Source organism: Mustela lutreola, chromosome 7 (genome assembly GCF_030435805.1).
Source record: "Mustela lutreola isolate mMusLut2 chromosome 7, mMusLut2.pri, whole genome shotgun sequence".
In the NCBI taxonomy this organism is placed as follows: Eukaryota; Metazoa; Chordata; class Mammalia; order Carnivora; family Mustelidae; genus Mustela; species Mustela lutreola.
In genome coordinates this window covers 7046810-7068071 of record NC_081296.1, presented here as the reverse complement: position 1 = coordinate 7068071, position 21262 = coordinate 7046810, and the positions used below count along the sequence as shown (strand labels likewise).

The 21262-nt window shown below is 57.0% G+C and overlaps 2 protein-coding genes across 4 annotated transcripts in view; both read right to left on the bottom strand.

Annotated features, from left to right (window-relative positions):
• AP3B2 (adaptor related protein complex 3 subunit beta 2) overlaps positions 1 to 16284 on the bottom strand; it is a 29348-nt gene extending 13064 nt beyond the window's left edge. Inside the window, exons 1-14 of the mRNA XM_059179896.1 lie at positions 16006 to 16284; positions 8044 to 8119; positions 7837 to 7911; positions 7481 to 7576; positions 4616 to 4776; positions 4271 to 4337; positions 3989 to 4171; positions 3614 to 3897; positions 3226 to 3280; positions 2823 to 2894; positions 1502 to 1564; positions 1027 to 1159; positions 660 to 769; positions 44 to 220 (exon numbers count right to left, since the gene is read on the bottom strand). Of these exons, the coding sequence (XP_059035879.1) occupies positions 44 to 220; positions 660 to 769; positions 1027 to 1159; positions 1502 to 1564; positions 2823 to 2894; positions 3226 to 3280; positions 3614 to 3897; positions 3989 to 4171; positions 4271 to 4337; positions 4616 to 4776; positions 7481 to 7576; positions 7837 to 7911; positions 8044 to 8119; positions 16006 to 16118 (1665 nt within the window). The 5' untranslated portion in view covers positions 16119 to 16284. The remainder of the gene's footprint in view (positions 1 to 43; positions 221 to 659; positions 770 to 1026; positions 1160 to 1501; positions 1565 to 2822; positions 2895 to 3225; positions 3281 to 3613; positions 3898 to 3988; positions 4172 to 4270; positions 4338 to 4615; positions 4777 to 7480; positions 7577 to 7836; positions 7912 to 8043; positions 8120 to 16005) is intronic.
• Positions 16285 to 16760: 476 nt separating this feature from the next.
• Positions 16761 to 21262, bottom strand: part of LOC131835542 (uncharacterized) — a 20746-nt gene continuing 16244 nt past the window's right edge. The window contains exons 3-5 of one of the 3 annotated variants that reach the window (XM_059179893.1): positions 18181 to 18382; positions 17626 to 17915; positions 16776 to 16931 (exon numbers count right to left, since the gene is read on the bottom strand). In XM_059179893.1, coding sequence (XP_059035876.1) covers positions 16899 to 16931; positions 17626 to 17915; positions 18181 to 18382 — 525 coding nt within the window. In that variant the 3' untranslated portion in view covers positions 16776 to 16898. Of the gene's footprint in view, positions 17916 to 18180; positions 18383 to 21262 lie in introns of all 3 variants that reach the window. The other 2 variants (XM_059179894.1, XM_059179892.1) reach the window with 2 other exon arrangements.

The following is a 21262-nucleotide window of genomic DNA, read 5'->3' as shown; positions in this document are numbered from 1 at the left end:
CTGGGGCTCAGTATGCGTCCGGGGATTACCTCTCCCTCCTCACCTGCTTGGAGTTGGTCAGGTAGAGCTTGGCTGCCAGATTGATGACCTGCAGCTTGACAATGTCCTCCTCTGCCGTGAAGGACTTGGCCATTTTCCTCAGAACGTCAGGTGCGATCTTGGGGACGTGCTCGCAGTACTCGCCGATGAGCCACAGGATGCTGGCTCGGGCCATGGGCACCTGCGGGTGTGCCGGAGCGGTCAGGACCCGGGTACGTGTGGACTTGTGGGTGGGCACGTGGCCAGCTGAGCAAATGCCATGCCTCCCATCTGTGCTGGCCAATGAACAGTGGGGTCCTCGGGAAACGGGCCGGGGGCTCAAGGGATGCCTTTATTCGAAAGTTTCAACATCACAAGACAAAGAGAAAAACACGAGGTCCATCGGCCAGAGCTTCAGAGAAAATGTGAGCCGTGGTTCAGGCCGTGGAGCTCAGCAAGGGACCCGCAGCGGGGAGAGCCAGGCTTGGGCAACCCGTGAGGGTCTCCTGGTCCCCCCTCTTTCTACCTGTGGTCCTTTCAGAGCCTGGACGGAAGGTATGGAAGCGGATTTCATTAAGGCTGGGGAGGAAGGAATCACGGAGGAAGCTGGCATGAAAGGGCAAGCGGAGGCACGCCCTCACCTGGATGTTGTCCGTGAGCTTGGCCAGGTGTTTGATGATCTCGCCGTGCTGTGCCGGCTGCATCTGCAGCAGCTTCTTGATGACAACCACGGACTCTGCCACCACCAGCTCTGCCAGCCGGGAAGGGAGCGTGTGGGCCCGGGGTGGTGAGGCGGCCGCGCGCGGGGGAGTGCACGCGCCTGCCCCGCTCCCAGACCCTCAGCCCTCCTCCACGCCCCCCTGCACTCCTCCAGTGGCTCTCAGAGATGTGGCCACACTTAGACGCTGAGGTGGATGGACAGACAAACATGCATCATGCCCGGACAGACAGGCCTGTCTGTCAGACGCCCTCCGCTCATCAAAGGCAGACACGCAGACCAGCACTGACCATCACGGTTAGACAGCAGCTGCACCAGGCCATTGAGGCAGGTGTCACGGACTCGGCCGATGTTAGTTGCACAGCGCCCAATGGCCTGGATCGTGGCCGCTACGAAGTCCTTGTCCATGCTGCGGATATAGGTCTGTGGGACACCACAACAGAGTGACCCCTGCTGGCCGTGACCCCCTTCCCCACGATTCTGCAGGCCTGAGAGTGGCCTTCCAGGAAGGCTGGCACCCCTCATTCAATGACTTGTCATGCCAGAGACAAAACTCTGGGAGAGGGAGCGACCCTCTTCCCCATCCCACAGTGATTCCCGGGCCCACAGCCACCAGAAGACACTGGGAGGGGGTGTAAGACAACCGTTTCTCTACTTCTGGCTCTGAAGAGAATAGCGGCCTCTCAGGACGATTGTCACTGAGCACCAGGAGCTTCCAGGCAACTCTCCGGGGTCCCTCCCCTGGGAGCTGGGCCTGGCCCGTACCTGGAACTCCCGCAGGACAGTAGGGATGTTGGTCTCATTGGCCAGGTTGGTCAACACCTCCAGCTGTGGGGAGGCAAAAAAAATGGGCGGGACGGCCAGTGGGCTTTGTGTATTTCAACAACCCCTGGTCCCAAACACACTTCCCAGGCCGGGAAATAATCCTACGGGCAGCCCTGCATCAACCTTAAACTGATGAAGGAAATAACAGACTGTAAAACTTGTCCAAAATGCAGAAAGACCCGTTTGCTCCCTAAATGGATTCCCTGAGTTCGCGGATAGAGAGCATGAGCATGTCACCCTCCACCTCCACTGAAAACAAAGCATCCTATTGCTTTTAGGATAAAGGGCAACATCCGTACCATGGCCTATAAAACTCCACGAGCCAATTGCTGTCTACCTCTGTCCTCACAGTGCTCTCCCCCTTACCCTCCATGCCCCAGTCATACTGGCTTTTTGTCAGACCTCTTCCTGCCTCAGGGCCTTTGCATATACTGTTTCCTCCCTGTGAAGCAGTTCCTGCCATTCCTGTCCCTGCATTCGCCTAGACAATTCGCGTTCATTTCTCAGGCCTCAGCTCAAGCCTCACCTCCTGGAGGAAAGCCTCCTTGGCACCAGACTAGACCAGGGCCTCCTTCTCTGTGCTGACAGCCCTCTGCACTTCTCTTTCTGACCATATTTCTCAAATGGATTCTTACATTTGTTTTGCAATTAGCAGCTCAGTGTCTTCTCTCATTCCACTAGACTGTAAGCTCCAAAGGGCAAAGTGTCTGATGAGTCTGCCATCCCTCGTACCCTGAGATCTAGCTGTGACTGACAAGTAGTAGATGTTCAGAGTTGGGATTAACTGCCACTGAATGAAATTACTCAGTAAGGAGGAGGCAGAGCGGGAATGGAATGTGGGTAGGGGCTCCTGACAACACTTCTGTGGGTGTATGTTTGCGTGATCCCCTGACGGGGGTAGGTGTGTGGGGAAAGGAACATGGTGGGTGGAAGACAGGACACCACAGTGGGGGCAAAGGAGGAACTCTGGAGTCAGCAGAACTGACTCTGCGCTAGGGACCTTGGGTCTACATTTTTACCGAGACCAAGTCTGCTTCCTTAGTTTATTATGAAAATCAGGTTACTTTACATGTGAAAAGCGGCAGAGGTTTAACAGGTGATAGGCCAAGGCACTGCCTGCAGCCCAGCTTCCTGAGCAATCACTTCTGACTCAGTGGCCCTGGGCCCAGCCCCAGAACCTGGCAGGAACCACGGTGGCCACTGGGGATGTCCGGGTTTGTGGGTGGGGGCGGGAGGGAGGCAGAAAGTCGGCCTCACTCACCTTCAGGATCTTGATCTGGGTCGGGTCCGTGGATCTGATGTAGAAGCTCTTCAGGTAGGGCTCGAACATACCCTGGCGCGAGAGAGGCGGCCCCAGCGCGCTCCTTCGCAGCCCGAGCGGGCCTCATTCCCAGAGCTCCCCAGCTCTCCCGACCCCAGGCGCAGACTCCATCCTGCCGCCGCCCTGTCCTCCCACCTCCCTCTCAGACGTGACCCCGTCTTTCCTCTCTGGGTTTTCCTCCCTCAGCGGCTCTCAGGGTCCTGGCCCTGCTCCTCGTCCTGCGCTTGGGGTCTGCCCTTTCCCACGCTCCGCCCGGCTAAGGCATCCCCCTCCTGCCGTCCCCGGGGCCGCCCGCACCCACAGGCGCCGCTTCCCCGACCGCCACGCAGGAGGACGTGCTCACCCGGCGCTTGATGGACATGGTGGCCACGTTCTGGAGCACCACGTACTGCACCTCACTACGGGGGAGACAGGTCAGAGGTACCCCGGGCCCTCCGCCCGGGCGAGGGACAAAGAGCCGAGGGAAGGGAGGTGGGCCAAATAGGAGGGAAGGGAGGGCGCCAGTCGGGGGTGGGCACTAACGGGGTCAGTACGGGGCGGGGAGAGGGTAGGGAGGAAGAGTGGGGCACGACGTGTGCACCCAGGGTCGGAGGAAAGCTGGGAGGGCCTGCCTACCCCTCCGGAAATGGGCAGCGTGGGTGGATGTAGGTCAGCCCGCGGGGAGTGGGGGTGCTGACCCCCCAGCCACCCCTCCCCTTGCCGGTGGGGCAGGCGGTCGGTGGGGGGCGCACCTGTGGCTGCGCAGCAGACGCACCAGCGCCTTGGCGATGACGCCCACCTCCGCCTTGGGCGCCAGGTGGAAGTAGAGCTGTGCCACCGCCATGACCACCGCGGCGCTGCGGCTCTGCAGCAGCGGCTTCGTGTTGCGCAGCAGCAGCCGGTGGTCGGGGTCCATGACGTAGGGCTTTCGGGCCGGCACTGTTGTGGTGGCCGCCTCCTCCGAGCCCGGGCCCTTGGCCTCATCCTCTTCTGAGCCGTAGAAGGCTTTCTCAGGGTTCTCCTCCAGCAGAGATTCCTAGGCGGAGACGGGGGTGGGGGTGGGGGGCAGTGGGCGCCTCCTCCCGGCCGCCCTCCTCCCCGCGCTGCTGGGGGCGGGGTCCACTCACGTTCTGCGTGGGGCTGAGGAACTGCGTGCGCGCGTAGCGGGTGAGCATGCTGATGATGACCACCTGGCCCCACTCCTCCACGTCGATGAGCAGGTTGCAGAGTTTCCGGTAGTTCTTGTGAATCAGGTCGATGCGCTCTGGGCAGACCTCCTCGAAGGCCATCACCACGCTGCCCGCCACCAGCTGGGGCACAGACAGGGGCAAGAGAGTGTGAACAGGAAGGGCAGAGGGCCTCTGGGCCCCTCCTTTCCACCACCCACCCGTGTGTGCCCATGTACACACTGTGGTCTTGTCGGCCAGAAGCTTCTCAATGACCTCAATCAGCTGGTCCTTCTGGTCAGAATCCAAACTGAAGGAGAAACGTTTGTGATTTGCGATCCGCCCTCCCCAGCCTTCCCAGTATCTGCTCACACTGTGCTCACCACCCCCACCCCAACTTTACTGGTAGAGGTGTGAGCTGCCACCAACACTGTCCATCTCTAGCAGTTCCCCAAACCATTTCAAACCATCCCAAGTACAAGAGAAGAAGGGCGATTTGCAAGACTTGGAAGAGCCCCGGGGGGGTGGGGGGGGGTGGGGGGCTTGGGGCCACTCCCTGAGGAGTGAAGGGCTAGGTTGGGGGCGTACCTGTAGAGTTTAGGGATGGCGTGAGCAGCTGTCTTCCGTACATAGGGTGACATGTCCGAGGCAGCTTCCTTGATGGCCAGCATCATGATGGGCACAATGATGGGCACCCGGATGCTAGAAAGGACGCGGAGGGCACTGGCGCGAATCAGCTGGTTGGGGTCCTAGGAGCAGAGGTGGAGGCAGAGCCCTGAGAGAGCACAGTGGCCTGATCGGAAAGGCCGCGTCCGTGGAACTCACTGTCCCTAGCTACCAGCAGTTCCTGCCTCCCTGAATGAAGTGCCAGTCCTAGGGACCCCAGGGGCGGGGGGACCATTTGAGGGAACTGACTCTCATCCCCGCTGCAGAAATCTGACACCGGAACAGTTGTGGCAGTACGTTGCTTCATTTTTCGGGAAGAGGGAAAATCTTCCAGGATACCTAGAGTTCCTGAAACACTTCCTGGTCCTTGGGTGGGATTTGGGGTGGGGGAGGTCTTTGTATTTATGCCAGAGGTGACTGCCTGCAAATTCAAACCGGCCTCCTTTGCAGAGCTCATCGTTAATACTCCTTCCCCCCAGCAACCTCCCAGAATTTGCTCTTTTTCCTCTTCCTTCAGTGTTTAGAACAGATGGGCACAGGAGCCTCTTCTTTGCTCCTGTGGCCTCCAGGGCACACGGGAGCACAGCCTTAGACATGGTACATTGCAATCATGAGAGAGCAACAGCAGCTGCGCTGGCTGTAAATTGCTGTGAACTTTACAGAATGGTGGACAATGGGAGGAGTGCCAAAACACAGACAGGTGCCTTCTTGATGTTCTAAAACGGAGGAAGAGAGGATTCACAAAATGACAGGGCACGATGATGGTAATCCCTGTCAAAATTCTAGCAGCGATTCTTAAACACATGGTTTAGAAGCCTTATTTAAAAACCAGGAGTCTGGGGGCACCTGGGTGGCTCAGTGGGTTAAAGCCTCTGCCTTCGGCTAAGAGTCCTGGGATTGAGCCCCGCATCGGGCTCTCTGCTCAGCAGGGAGCCTACATCCCCCCCCCCCCCCCCCGTCTACCTGCCTCTCTGCCTACTTGTCATCTCTGTCAAATAAATAAATAAAAATCTTTAAAATATATATATCTTTAAAATAAACAAACAAACAAACAAATAAATAAAAAGCAGGAGTCTGGGGGCACCATGGTGGCTCAGTGGGTTAAAACCTCTGCCTTCAGCTCAGGTCATGATCCCAGGGTCCTGGGATTGGGCCCCACATTGGGCTCTCTGCTCAGTGGGGAGCCTGCTTCCTCCCCCTCCCGCTTCCCTCTCTGCCTGCTTGTGATCTCTGTCTAATAAATAAAATCCTAAAAAAAAATAATAATAAAAAGCAGGAGTCTGTATTTTCACAGAGTCAAATCATATCCTATCTACGGCTCTAACCTGTTTTTTCCCTTGTATTTGGAAATGATTATGGATTCACAGGAAGTTACTAAAAAAAGGATTTTCCTTTTTGATAGGGTAAGGAGGCTGGTAGATTTCAACACTGTGGATCTTGATTTCAGCAAGCATTGGTGGGCGTCTTGTAGCCCCTGGCTGGCCATTTTTGATGCAGGCCTTTCGTTTCACTTCATATGTAAGCATGTGAAGAACAGGACTCATGTCTGCTTTGTCTCTGTATCTCCACAGCCCTTTGCAATGAAGGGTGTTAAGAAGTTCTTCTGCTATTGAATAAGACCGTTTCTAACCAGGTAAGAAAATGCCAGCTGACTGTATAGTTAGGTGGATCCACATCTTGGTCAAACATTATACTTGGGGAAGATTTATGAGCAGACTGGCATCTTCCTGGAAACATGATACACAGTGGGACTGAGTCTGCTGGCCTAGTCTGTGCACTTTATCAACATCTTGGAGGAAGATGCAAAATCAGGAGGACAAGAATTAAAATTTACAGTCACCCTGAACTGGATGCTGTGCTAAACCAATAAAATGAACTATAATAGGGTTTCATAGGGGCCCTAGGGACCAACTGCATTAAGACAGGATGTAGGGAGACCTAGATTATTTGACTGCCCACTGGAGATCTGTCTGAGTTGAGCAAACCACAGATGTGGGCTGCTAAGGAAGCAAACAGTCTCAAGCCTGGATTGATCAAAAGAAGGGAGAATCCTTGCTGGAAATGAATGGTTCTAATCATTGCTTCTGATTGTTCTAATTGTATAATGGTCCTAATCACCTTGTTTCAACACTAGAGGAATGACCAGTTGTACTGAACTCACTGGAAATGGACAGTCATGTGTTTATGGCGTCTGCACTGACCTTTGAACCCAACACACACACACACACACACACACACACACACACACACACACACGCCTGAGGCAGCTCTCCTAAGGGGTGAACTTTGTTGTTTTCCTCTGGGTAGAGCTCATTTGTTTTCAACAAACCCTTCTGTCCTTCTCACTGAATTCCAGAGTCATTGTTCTCCACAGAAACCCAGACTAGGAGCCCCCACTGGTGCCAAGGCTGTGACCCACAGAGGTGAGGAACCCGGTCAGCTGGCCCCTCACTTAAGGAGGAGTGTCTGGTTGTGGCCACAATTCCTTTATACCAAGGGGCAGGGAGCCCAGGGCTCTCCATGTTCAGGGGCTCGGTGGTTCCTTTTCGTGGCTGCCATCAGCACAGGCTCCTCAGGGGAGGAGCGACAGGGCCTCTGGGCACCCGCCCCACGTCTCCCGACCCTTGGGAGCTGGCCTCCCCCTGCTGAGGGTCCCACTGGTCCTCTGCTCTGCCGCAGACCCTCCCCACTCCAGGCAGGTAGGGCCGGGGCCCCAGCGTACCCCCCTGGCCCCCGGCCTCTCCCGGGCTGCTCCTCCGGCACAGGGGAGCAAACGACCCCTCTGACCTTGAGGCCGCGCTGGAAGGTAGAGATGGACAGCAAGGCCAGGTCCTGCTGCTCCTCGGCGTAGCGCACCAGGTACACGTACACGAGCTTCTTCACCTGGGGAGGGCGGTTTCTCAGCGGGATCGTGTCCCCCGCACCCCAGGAGATGTCACCACCCGCGGGCTGTGGTCCCGGGGACCAATTCTTCCCGTGGGGGGGGAGCGTCCCCAGTGTGCCCAGGTCCTCCGCTCGGGCCCACGCAAACAGTGACTTCTCCTGAACCGAGCGCGCTCTGAGCAAGCCCAGCCTGGGGGGCTGGACTGTCCTCCTCACCCCAACTAGCGGGAGCGTGGGGACCCCTCCTGGGAGGCGCTCACCTCTATGTTCTTGCAGGCCACGTTCTTCACCACGGCGGGGAACAGGTCGGAGGCGTTCTTTCCCCGGGCGATCATCTGGGGCGTGGGGCCAAGGGAGGGGGAGGAAAAGCGGGGAGGCCCACGCTTACCACGGAAGGTCCGCAGGGAGCCGAGGGGAGCTGCTCTCTGATCCCTGCCCCCCACCCCGAGGTCGCCTTCCTCACTCACAGCCACGATCCTCTTCATGGCCTCCAGCTTGAGGGAATCCTTGTTGGTGTCCAGCATCTCCTTTAGGTCGTCATGCCTGGCGGGTGCGGGAGGTACGGGAGGTCAGCAGGGGGCACCCGTCCGGAGCCAGGCAGGAAGAAGGGACCTGGGCAGGGGAACTGGGGTCGGGAGAAACGGGGGCCAGCCCATGGTACGGGATCTGGGTCCCCCTCCAAAGAGATGTTGAAGTCTTAACCCCGAGGACCCCAGAAGGTGACCCTCTTTGGAAACGGCTGCCACAGTTGTAATGAGGAGGAAGTCACACGGGAGTATGGCCGACGCGGTGTTTCTGGTGTTCTTCTCAGAAGGTGGCCATGTGGACAGACGCAAGGGATGCCAGGTGAAGGCAGAGAATTGGGGTGATCCATCTCCACGTCAAGGAACACCAGGGATTGCCAAGAAACCGCCAGAAGTCAAAAAGGGGCAAGGATCCCTCCGCAGGTTTCAGAGGGAGCGTGGCCCTGCAGACCTGCCTTCTGGCCTGCCAGCCTCTGACTGTGAGACAACACACTTGTTCTGAGCGACGCACTCTGGGGCTCTGTGTTACGGCATCACTAGGAAACCCCTACAGGTGGGGACCCAGAGCTGGAAGAGCAAAGGTCTGGGGTATCAAAAGTAGGGGCCCCACCCAGAAAATGGCCAGTTGGAGAGAAGGGAAAGCTCTGGAGCTCATGGGAAGCAATCAGTGTCCAAACAGGGACAGAATGTTCTTGCCCCAGCCCAGGTGTGTTCCTGGGTCCGGACTCCACAGATTGACCTAACTCCCAGGACTGGACAGGTCCCAGGGCTCCAGAAATCTCTTGAGATGCCCTCAGAACAAAAGCCAGAGCTGTCACTGAACATTCAACGGGGATTCCAGGAAGTTATAAAACTGTCCTGGGAGAAATAAATGAAGATTTGAATAAATGACCCCGGCACACGGCTGAAAGGAAAAGGGGTCGTCCTCAGGCCAATACATAAATTCCATGCACTGTCCAGTGAAATTTCAATGAAGGCATTTTGTCAAACTTCCTGACATGGCAGCAAAATTTGCCTGGAGCTCCAAAGAATAATTTGGGGAAGAAGGGAACAATGGGGTAATGACAGGCAGCTCACCCTCTGGGAGCTGCAAACACAAAACAGGGCAATGACAAAAACTCCATGGTACCAGTCTAAAAACAAAGTCAAAGGTCCTAGGGGACGATTTCATCAATAGGTCTGAATTGGTACATTAGGAACAAGTAACCCACCAGTGGAAGGAAGAACCTTTCCTTCCCGCACATGCATGCTGCTGGGACAGCTGCTGTGCAGCAAAGCATTGAGCTGGTCCACATTTGGCATCCCAGGCCAAAAGAAACTCCACATCTGTGATGAATTGTGAAATGATTCTTAAACATAGAAGTGGAAGGGGAAATTCTTCTTTCCAAGGTCATAAAGTTATCAGTAACCAGGTGGCTAAGGTTTAATTTTTTTTTTTAACTTTGATATATGAAATTACATTAAAGAAAAAAAAAATAGGGCAACTGTATTTGTTTGCTAGGGCTGCCGTGACAAAGCATCACCCACCAGGTGGCTTAAACAACCTAAATTGAGTTTCTCACAATTTTAGAGGCTAGAAGTCTGAGATGGTGTCAGCGGGCGTGGTTTCTTCGGAGTCCTCGCCCCTTGGCTTGTGGATGTCTGTCTTCCTATATCTGCACAGAGTCTCCCCACCCCTGTGTGTCCCTATGTCCAAATTTCCTCTTCTTATAAGGACACCAGTCAGACTGGATTGGAGCCCTAAAGACCTCATTTGAACATAATCACCTCTTTAAAGACCCCTTCTCCAAATACTGTCATATTCTGAGGTACTGGGGGTTAGGATTCCAACACAGGAATTTGAAGGGGACACAATCCAGTCTACAATAGCAACAGAAAGGAAAATATTGGGGATGTGGCAAATTAAAATGAAGTACTGATATCAATTTAAGGTCTACATCCAGCATTCACTGTCACGGCTGCCGCAAGCATAGCCACCCTCTGCTTGCCCTCCCAAGTAGACATAGCCCTGAGCTGTAGCTCCCCAATCCATGAGTAGAGTACAGTCTGGTATTCCTTGGCCAGGTATCCTTGTGCAGTGAACAACCTGCCCAACCATGCTCAGTGGAACATAGGACTAGGGGCTGGTGGTCAAAGACGTGAGCAGAGAACTACAAATAAACTCATGGGAAAAAATGTGTCTGTACACAGCTGATACAGTTGTGGGACAACTGATGTGCTCATGTGTCACCAAAACAGTTCCAAAATGTGGTGAGCAGCTGTGTGTGGGGTCCTGCACGGTTCTCTCCTCTCCCAGACGATACTCTGATAACCCATAGCTTGTGACCCGGGCTAGAAAGGAATCATCAACGGTAGAAATTAAAAAGCAGTGAAACATTTAGAAACAATAGAAAATCAGAAGTAGGGGGGAGCAGTGAGAGCGGGGAAGAGCAGGACGATGGTCGCAGGCAGGCACGTGTGATGCTGCTGCAGGGAGATGCGTAAGGACGGAGGCTCAGGGGAAGAGAAGACGGGACGGCTGCCGCGCTCCTGCTGCATCCTGCAGGAACACCTGCGCGCCTCCACACGTGCAGAAAGGACAGAAGTGGGGCTTAGAGATGGATGTTCCAAGGCTTTTAGGAAGTGTCTTTCCTGAACAGATTTTCTGAAGGAAAGCGAAGTAGAAAGATGAGGCTTTCCAGAACACAGAGGATTTGCTAGCTTCACATGAAGGCCAAAGATGTGCAGCCCCAGCCGTGTTGATCTAAAATTCCCTCACGTGGGGGATACCCCCCAAACCAGAGGGTCCTCTCACTCCCCCAAACACAGACCTGAAGGTCAGTTCCCAAGGGGCAGAGCTCAGAGGAAGAGGGACAGACGGTGCAGCCGCGGTGGACAGCACCGCAGCTGCGGTGCACGGGAGGGGAGGGAAAGCCGGGCCCCAGCGTCCCCAGGGGACAAACGCCCACCACTGAACTGCCAGGTCCTTCCACACGTACACCTCACGGTCAACTCACGTCACCAACAACTACACACGCAACACCCTCCCCCCACCGGCACCATCCACACACGTACCACACACACTCCTATATGTCCCCCACAGCTCCCTCCATAGACATGCCCACCCCCACCACAGACACACACACCTGCACCCCAGACACACACAATTCAGACGCAAACCCACCCACGCCCACAAAAGCCTTCTGCAGACACACACCCACAGCCCCCAGAGAAACCCACGGTCACAGACCCACACACCTCCCGTTCAGACTCTTCCCACAAAAACACTCTCCACGTGTAAGCCCACATATCCACCAACACACACTTCCCCTACACATCCCTAGGCACCCACAAACACAGACACACCCCACAAGACCTCTCTGTTCTCCGCCACGCCCTCATCTAGACACGCACAACCCACACAACGCAGCCCCCCATGCCTCCTCTGCCACACACGACATACACAGATGCCCTTGGACAGAACTGTCACTCCAGGCTCATTCCCCAGTGTCCAGCGGACTCCTGGTTGAGATTCTGGATGAATTGAGGCTTCTAGGATCAAACACACACAGCCTCATGGATCCTTTGGCCTCCTTCTGAGGGGTCAGCCTGGGTCGACCTCCCCGGGAGCAGCTGGAGTTTGCCGGGTCCCCTTTCGCTCTGGGTGTTCTCTAAAGCAGACTGCCTCACGCCCGGGCATCCTCGCCACTCCCAGAAATGCCACAGGCCCCTGTCAAATGCCCCAGGGCACCGCTGCAGTGCCCATACCGCCCCAGCCTCCTGGCCTAGTGCCTGCACCCCAGGCCCTGGAGGCTCCGGGCCAGGCCCAGGGGAACTGAGGGAGCAGAGGGACTGGGGGTAGACAGCACACAGAGCAGGACCCCCCAATGCCCACTAACAGACAGCAGCTCCTTCCTAGGATGGGCCCACTCCGGGCCCCACGTCTTCATAGCACCAGCTTGTGTGCCCAAGAGGGAGAGGAAGCAAGGGATACATAGCGAGGCTCTGAAGCCTGGAAACTCCAGCCTCCCGTGGTCAGATCCCCTTACACGGCCTTCACTCTGACCTGTCCCCTGGCCTGGCCTGAGGAACTCTCCAGGGGCCAGACAGGGGGCAGAACCTGGCACTGAGGCCAGCCGTGCTCACCGCCCCCTTGATATACACCTTCCTCCCTCTCACCACCCAAACCCCAATCTACCAGGTGGGCCTTAGCCTGTCTCAGAACCTCCCCTGAAGCCCACCTGAGCCAGGACCGGGGATGGGGGGGGGGGGGGACAGGTCAAGGTCGGATCACAACATTATCCCTCTCCCTGAGAGCTGCCGGAGTTAAGTTCAGCCCCCTCATGCCCTCAGCCCCCACACTGTGCCCCTGACACCTCCCCCGGCCCTCAGGACCCTAAATCCCAGCTGGGTCCTCCTCCTGAGGAGCTGGGATGGGGAAGAGTCTGAGCTGAGAGCAGCGGCTGCCCACCGCTTCCTTCCCAGGGTCGGGAGAGGGTCCCCAGGAGTCCTCTGTACCTCAGCAGCTGGCTCTGGCTCTGGCTCTGGCTCTGGCTCTGGCTCTGACTCTGGCCAGGCTCTGGGCAGGGTCCCTCCGGGGGCTCTTCCGGGGCTGTGTCTTCCTCCGGGGCCTGCAGCCACCGCAGCTCCTCAGGCTGCAAGGCCTGGTACCAAGGTGGGGGCCCGCCTTCAGGGCCCAGCACGGGGCTGGCGGCCTCCTGGTCAGCCCCACAGGCCCCTCTGCCCCCCGCCCTCCCCGCGGCCCCCGGGAGCTGCAGGAACCGCTGCATTGGGCACCGCCAGGTCCTGTTCTGAGATGAGACTGAGCTGACCCGGGAGCCAGGGACGCCTGTCGCTGTCCTAGACAGCCCGCCCCCGAAACTCGGAAACCAGACACGGGCAGGGAAGGAGGCTCTGGTTTCCTTTTCACTGCTCAGAGACAGGACTCAAGAGGGGGAGGAAGGTAGGGAGTGGGGACTAAGACACCCCAATCTCTGGCCAGGGGGTAAGTGGGGCAGGGGAGAGCTGATCCAGACAGAGGGGAGGGACACCCTCCTCACCTCCACTCTCCGGCCACATCTGGACCTTGGCCTCTCTAGAACTGCTCTTCCTCAGAAATCCTGAGCACCTCCTGCCCACTCTGACCCGACCCCAGAGCCAGGTCCTCGATTCCATCCTTCCTATGGGCCTTCTCTGATCTCTACTTCCTCCCTCCCCGGCCCAGGGGGTTCTGCCCCCTGGCTCCAGCTGCTCTCTCACTCACACCCCTGGCCCTCCTGTCCGTGCTGCCCCTGCCCCGCCAGGAGTAGCTGGCTTTATTTGCTGCATTTCAGACCCCCTCGAAGTGCCTCAAATCCCCGCCCACAGCCTTGCTCTCTTGCTCTCAGAGCTTCGCCACCTGCTTCTCACAGCAAATGAAAGGCCCCAGACAAAATCCCCAACACCTGCCCTCCTCCCCGGGGCAGCAGTCCTCCTCAAAGCCAGCTCCGCTCCAGCTCTGTGCGCCTCGCCTCCCACTACCCAGGGGCCACGGAGCCTTCAGTTCCCTTCAGCCTCTCCCACACTAGTTAGACTTGCTCTCCCATCCTGATAATAAATTAAAAAAACAGCAGCAGTTAGACTTGCTCTTCCATCCTGATAATAAATTAAACAGCAGTTAGACTTGCTCTCCCATCCTGATAATAAATTAAAAAAATAACAGCACAAATAAAATAAACAAACCTTCTCAAACCACTGATCTCCTCAGGGAACTTTTTTTCTCTCCCCTTCACAAACTTCCAGAAAGCAAATTTCCCATTTGCTGTGTTTGATCTATTCACCTCTTATTTGCTTCTCTACTCACTGTCACTGGTTTTAGACGCTGATAAGAATTTAGGGCTGAGGGGCCATGACGTCTGGAACTTACGTGGTTCAGCCAAAATTGCTGATGGCTAGAGGGTTATACAAACCAAATATGGCAGAATGTCAACAGTGGTTGGATGGAGATGGTGGATATTCTGGTACTCCTTATATCACGCACTCAATTTTTGTTTGTTTAACATTGCTCATATAGAATGCTGGGGAAAAATTATCTAGCTCCCCCTCTTCGGACTTGGCCAGACTCGTCCCCCAGGACAGGAGGTAGGGAGCAGAGCGGGGTTGACCTGCTCTTTGTCAAACCAACAGTCATAATTTCTTTCCCTTGTCTGTGTTGACCTTGCTGGTGGCCTCCTCCGTCTTGAAAGCACATTCGGTTTTCCTCCTGTCTTTGGTTTACTTTTCCTCAAGCACCTTCAAACACTTTCCCCTGCATTCTGGTCGTGCCTAACGTCTGCATCTTCCCAGTTCATCTCTGCACTTTCTGCACGCATTTCATCAACTCTCCCTGAGTTACCTTAACTTCCTTCTGTGGCTTTGATTAATGCATATGTTAATAACCTCTCCTGCAATCCCAGCTACCTAATAGGCTTGAATATATCCCTCAGAGCTAACAATCTGTCTGTCAAAAGCTGGGCTCAGCATTATTTTCACCAACTTGTAACGTCTTTATTTCCAATAACACTGTACGGTGCTACCATCTACCCAGTTACAAGAAATAGTAACCTGGGGCACCTGGATGGCTCAGTGGGTTAAGCCGCTGCCTTCGGCTAAGGTCATGATCTCAGGGTCCTGGGATCGAGTCCTGCATCGGGCTCTCTGCTCAGCAGGGAGCCTGCTTCCTCCTCTCTCTGACTGCCTCTCTGTCTACTTGTAATCTCTGTCTGTCAAATAAATAAATAAATAAATAAATAAATCTTTAAAAAAAAAAAAAAAGAAAAAAGAAATAGTGACCTGAGTATTACCCTTATCTTCTCCCCACCGTTAAGCATCAGGTCTGTGACTTCTACTGCCTCAGAGGTCCTCAAATCCTCTGCCCCTCCCACAGTCTAGACCACCCTCCTGTCCCCCTCCCTTGTCTCCTGCTCAAACCAGCATACCCCCAACGCCTTCTCCACAATCCAGCCGAGAATCCTTCTAAAACGCCAGTCTGAGATCACCTGCTCTTGGTGAGCCCTTGGCATCCTCCCAACCCTCATTTCTGGTCACTCCAGGGGCTTGCACACGATTCGGGCCATATTGTATTAGCACCTACAACACGCGTGACCTGGCTCCCCACCTCCCTACAGGCTCTTTCCTCTGCCTGGAACATCCCTCTCTCTCCCCTCCCTCTGTCCTCCACGGATAGGGACCAGCTCCTAGCATCCCTCCGACGCTCCTGTAATACGGATTCTTCCCCTGTGCTCTCCTCTAGAGCAGCCAGAGGACGAGGACCGAGGGCTGTCTCAGGTTCACGCCTGTATTCACAGGGACTAGGAGGAGAATGGACACAGCAGCCCCTTACAAATGCTTATTTCAGGATTTACAAACAAACGAAAGAACCAACGAGTGAGCCGAAGGTGGGGGTTTGGTGGTAGAAGGGTAGGCGGTCCAGGTGGGGCTGATCTCTAGGGTCAAGGTGGGAAGCAGGAGTGTGTGAGCACCGGCCAGATGGGAGGAGATGGGGGCGCGAGCGCGGGGCCAGAATGAGGTAAATGGATTTGTAGGAGCGGCCAGGCCTGCGAGGTTCCGAGGGCCCCAGCGCGGGCCTTCCCAGACAGGCCCCAGACTCAAGCTCAGGGACGCTGACCCCTCCCCCGCGACCTCCTGGAGCCGGCTCGCCCGCGCGAAATCGGCGGGGAACCTGTAGTGCAAACCCGCAGACCCAGGCACGCCCGGGCCGGAGGGCCGGCCCCTCCCCCGCCGGCCTGCAGCCCCTCCCGGGGTCCCGGCTGGGTCTTGGCGCCGGGCGCCGGCGCGGGGGAGGGGGGGTCTCCGGGGCCCGGCCGCCGCGGGAGGGGGCAGGGCGGGCTTCCGGTCGGCGCGGCCGGGGCGCTGTCCATGGTGCCGGCGCGCCGCGGGCTCCCTCACCGCTTGTAGTCGGAGGAGAAGATGCCGCCGCTCGCCGGGTCGTGGCCGTACTCGGGCTCCCCCGGGCCGGCGGAGCCGCCCTTGTCCTCGCCGTAGGCGGGGGCGGCCGACATGGGGCTGCCGGGCAGAGCGCTTCGCCGGGGCGGAGGCTGGGGCCGAGGAAGCGAGCGCAGGCCGGGCTCCGCAGAGGCCGCAATCTGCGCGAGCGGAGGCAGCGCGCGGATTTATCAATCAGCGCCGCGCCGTGAGGCTCTTAAAGGCACCCGGGCGTGCGGAGCGGAGGGCGTGTCCACGGAGGGGGCGGGGCTGTGCCGCGGGGTCTGGGCCCGCCCCCACTCTCGGAAATCCCCGCCCCCTCCCCTTCCCGGGAAAGGAGACCCCTGTCCTTTTGAGGGATTCGATGCACCTCCGCGTCCTGAGGAGGGACAGCCTTCCCTCACCCTCCCGACCACAGGGTCTTGGTGGAAGGTCCCGACCACCCGGCTCCGCTCATTCCAGACACAGCCACATATGCTCCCCCGGGGCAGTGGAAGGAAAGCCGGGGACTGAAGAGGAGGCTGTGTCCCCGTGCTGGGGGTCCTAGAGCGGGAAAGAGGCACAGTACCCAGAGACCCGCTTCGGAGACCAAGGACGGTCCTGCTCCCAGCTACATATTTCCTAGAAAATCTGGGCCCCTCGGATGGTGCCTTGGTTCCTCACCAGGAAGCCAGGGGACTTCCTGGACCTGACAGAATTTAAGGAGGTTTTGTCCGTGGGAGGAGCCTACAGCCCGCTGTAGGCAGAGAAATGGAGACTGAATAGAAGGGACAGTGAACCCTGAACTCATCTTTGCAAAATAGTTTAATGACCATTCTGAAGCCCCAGTACACAGTCAGGAGGGCCTAAGGCCACACCTAGTCCACACTCAAGTTCAGGTCCACCGACATCTAGAAAGGAAGGGAGAGAGGAAGAAACTGGGTTAAGGTTTGGTGTGACAGGCAGGGCTCCTGGATCATGTCAGGCCTCCAGCTCAGCTGCCAAGGCCCAAAGTACCCCCAAGGAGAGGTGGCCTGGATCTAGAGAGAAAGTAGTGACCAGGTTTTGGGAAAGGGGTGAGATCCAGTTGGGCCCGAGTTTGGGCCATCGGGTTGGATGGCTGAGGTCTCTTGGCTGGGTTTGGAGGAGGAGGAGGAGGAAGAGGAGGAGGTGGTGAGGAGGGCTTGACTTGGAGAGCAGGAGTTCATAGGGCTGAGTCTTGATCTAGACTAGGTACCAGGTGTGGGATCAGAACCAGAATCTGTGGGCCTGGGTGTAAAGGGCAAGAAAGATGGGCTCCGTAGGTAGGTTCTGCTGGGGGAATGCAAAAGAGGCTTAACAAGGACCAGCAGCGTCCGGGTTTGGAAGCAGGTAGGCTGGCGGAAATCGATGTGCCCAAGATCTGTGAGCTGGGGCCTTCCTGGAGTGGGCCCAAAAGAGTTTTAGAGAAGTGGAACTTCGAGTTGGCAGGCCTGCTTTGTTTCTGGGTGCTTTGGGTCCGGCAGAGTAAAGTGGATCTTGGGTTTGAGGTTAGCCCTGTTTGTTAACTGGCTGTGGAGGCGGAGGCGGGGTGGGGTCGTGGCTGGGTAACGGAGCCACACTCACCGAGCTAACAGGACTGCCGTCTATTCGCAGGGGGTCCAGGGTGGGCCCGGGGCCGAGCAGACGCAGCGCAAAGTGCACGCAGTTGCTGCGCGTGGGGTGGTAGGGGGGCGGGTCGGCATCCATGGCCTCGCGCACACGGCGCTCCAGGCCCACCGGGTCAACGCCGCCACGTCTACGCAGCACACGCCACAGCGAGCGGGAGCGCTGCAGCGGGCGCTGCCCCTGTTTGGATACAATGCCTTCGCAGGAGCCCAGAAACGCGTGAGGCCCTTGGCTGGCGACATTCCTCCCTACAGGGATGGCCCAATGGCTGTAGATCAGAGCCGGGGTGGGTCCCGGGACCCTAGCCCTGTGATCCCGCTCCCAAATATCCCAGGACTTGGGGGTCCTGAGCCCCATACCCTGCGGGACAAGTACCCTTCTCCAGAGACGCGCGCCTCCAGCCTGGGACCTGCAGTTTTCATTCCCGTGGGCCCCACCCACGGGTGGCGCAGGGCTGCGACCGGCAGCCTCTCTTCGCAGACTGGGGCCGTCATCTCAGCCGGAGATGCTCACCTTCGAAATGGATGATCTCCCCGCGGCCACAGTACACTCCCACGTGGGCCCCGCACCAGCGTCCGGTGGGGGACAACAGCCTGAACAGGAAGAGGTCTCCCGGCTCGGGCTCCTTGCCTTCCAACTCCACCGCCTCGAAGTGCCGCCCCAGGAAGGCCTCAGACAGGAAGAACTTAATGGTGCTCACTGCCCCTGTCAGGGCCTGAGAGGAAACAGGGCCCCGACCACTGGGCATTTGCACAGGCTGGGGTGCAGGGGGAGCCGGTTCCTTCCCCTGGGCGTCAGGTCCGCTGGGCCTCCGGGGGCTCAAGGAGACCTGGCCCAGGGCCAGGCCTCACTAGCCCACCTGTGCCTCTGTGTGCTGAATTCCAGAAGTCTGCACATCACGGGTAAACCCTGCCTGGAGCCACCACTAAGAACCCCTCAATTCCCAACAATGGCGACCGCCTCCTCATCCAACCTTTTCTTCCCATCCTAAATTTCAGCCTTTCCACTCCCCTCCCCCACCCGGAGCTCTCCCTTCCTCAACGGGTCCCATCTTGACATTCCCTGGAGGCAACAGGCGGACTCGGTGGACCCGAGTCGAGCAGAAGGCCTGAAGAAACAGAAACCTGAGTGACATGCAGACCTGAGACAGACATCTCCTCTGGGGACTGAGTGGTCTAAGTCCCCTCCAACAGCCTCGGCGGCAAACATCTATTGAGCAGCTGGTCCTGTGATGCTTAATACCATTTTACAAGAGAGGTACAGTACCCCTGTTTGCAAGTTGAGGAAACTGAGGCTGAGGTTCTCCATTGCCTGAGTGCACACAGCTCTGGTCACCTTTACCTCCCTTTCCTCTGTAAGGAGGTAAGAAGGCCATTGAGTTCCGGTTTGTCCTATCGCCTGGGAACAGAGCACTCTGGGGACTTGGAAAGATGGCCCCCTGGGCCGTGCCGGAGATGGGGTCTGAGACAGTGCCCGGGAAAGAAGGGGAGAAGAGGGCCCGTTGAGCACTGACTAATCCCAGGCTGGCAGAGGACCTGGGAGAAGGTCCCAGGGCTCTGGGTATCTTTGTTGGGACGGAGGGGCTTGACTCCGGCGGATTCAACAGGGATGGGAAGGAACCCCGTGAAAACGAGGAGTGGGCGGCCCAGGCCCGAGCTGCAGAGTGCCAACCACTGCGTGTCCAGTTGCTCCGGTCCCTGACACTTGCGTTTCCTTCCTAGCCCTCGTCTCCAGTCCCCTCTACTTATTCCTGGGGGAGTCTCATTTTCCCAGACTGGAAGCTGTGGCACACTCAGGTGAGCAACTCATCCCCGATTGCCTGGAACTTTCCAGGTTTTTAAAATTGAAAGTTGCGGGGCGCCTGGGTGGCTCAGTGGTTAAGCGTCTGCCTTGGGCTCAGGTCATGATCCCAGGGTCCTGGGATCGAGCCCTGCATCGGGCTCCCTGCTCAGCAGGAGGCCTGCTTCTCCCTCTCCCACTCTCCTGCTGTGTTCCCTCTCTCACTCTCTGTCAAATAAATAAAATCTTAAAAAAAATAAAAATAAAATTTAAAGTTGCACATCCCGAACCCAGGAAAACCTGGATGGTCACCCTAGACTCCAGTCTCTCCACGTCCTTGGACTTCAGGAGACCACAGTCATGGTCATGCTTTCTGGCAACACACCACGTAGGGCGGGCACTTGGGTCCTGCTGCCCCCCCTCCCACTTTATCATTAGGCCAAGTCATGGTCACAGCTGTGCCCCGGGCCTCTGAAGCAGCAGACATCCCACCTGGGGAGACAAGACAAGTTGAGGATTTCTGCTCCGGTTACCTGGGACGTGAAGCTCATCTAGAGAGAAAACAAAACAAAACAAAACAGCTACCACCACCTGACCGCTTAGGAGGGAGGGTTCCAGCCGCCGCCCCTCCCCCTGAATCCCCCTAGGCTGTGCGCGCTGTGTGTGGGGCTGTCCATGCACAACTCTGCATTTCTTGTGCCCCTAAGTCTGAAGTCCTGGATGCAGGACAGGGAGACCGAATCCTGGCTGAGCCACTTCCCTCTATGGGACATACACACACGACTTCCTCCCTGCGGGCCTCAGCTTCTCGTTTGCGAACAGGGTCCGATAAGCTCAGAAGGCTGGGCATCACAGGCCCATTGTGAGACACTGAGAGCCCTTTGTGAGCTGGGCAAGGAGAGACGGGCGGTGTTTGTTGATCTTTGGTCCGCTCCGGAGCAGACTGAGTTAGAGAGGTGGGGGGAAGGCATCTTTCCCAGCTCAGAGAAGAACAATGAGCCCTTAGAGGCTGGCTGCCTCCGTGACCCCTACCCCGGAGCTCTCTGAGAATTACCCAGTTGGAAAGGCCCTGGCAGGCAGGGCCCCACCCAACTCTCCCTCTGAAAGTTTCCAGTGGTGGTGGGGTCATGGGGCACTTTGGCCACTGCCAGTCGGGCCCTGGAATTTGAGTCAGGGTCTGGACGAGGTGTCCCTTCAGATAGTGGATCTAGGGCTACATGCGGTGCTCCATCCATAGTATCTATTGCCAAAAACTATGCTAAAGCCCCACTGAGCCCTAATGACAAAATGTCCTAATGTCATAAAGGAGACACTGTTAATTCTTCCCATCTTACAGACACGGGAACCATGGCTTGGAGAGATTACCAAGCTTACAGGCTCGTAGGTGGAGAAACCAGGATTCAACCCCAGATGGTCTGGCTCTAGTGCCCTTGACCTTAACCACTGCACAGTATTGCCTCTTTCATGTTGCCAGCGCACGAGTGTCTCCCCTGCCCCCAGACCTCACCACCAGGCACTAGTTAATGCCAAGTACTGACCCCTTGTATCCTTCCTGATCTGGAGAAACAGCCGCCCTTCCCTTTGACTTTCATTGAACCAAGCCTCCACTTTTTTTGTGAGAAAGGAAAAGGACCAGGGCCCTGAAGCTGGGAGCCAGAGCCCAGTCCTGTCCTGATAATTCTGCCTCCTCTACTCCGCTGGGGCTTTGCTGACGGCCTGAGCTCTGCCTCCCTTCACCCTGAGGGTTTCGGGGGAACAGAATGATGAGGGTAGCCCTGCACCAGGGTGTCAGGCCCTCTCTCTGAGGCCCCTGCAG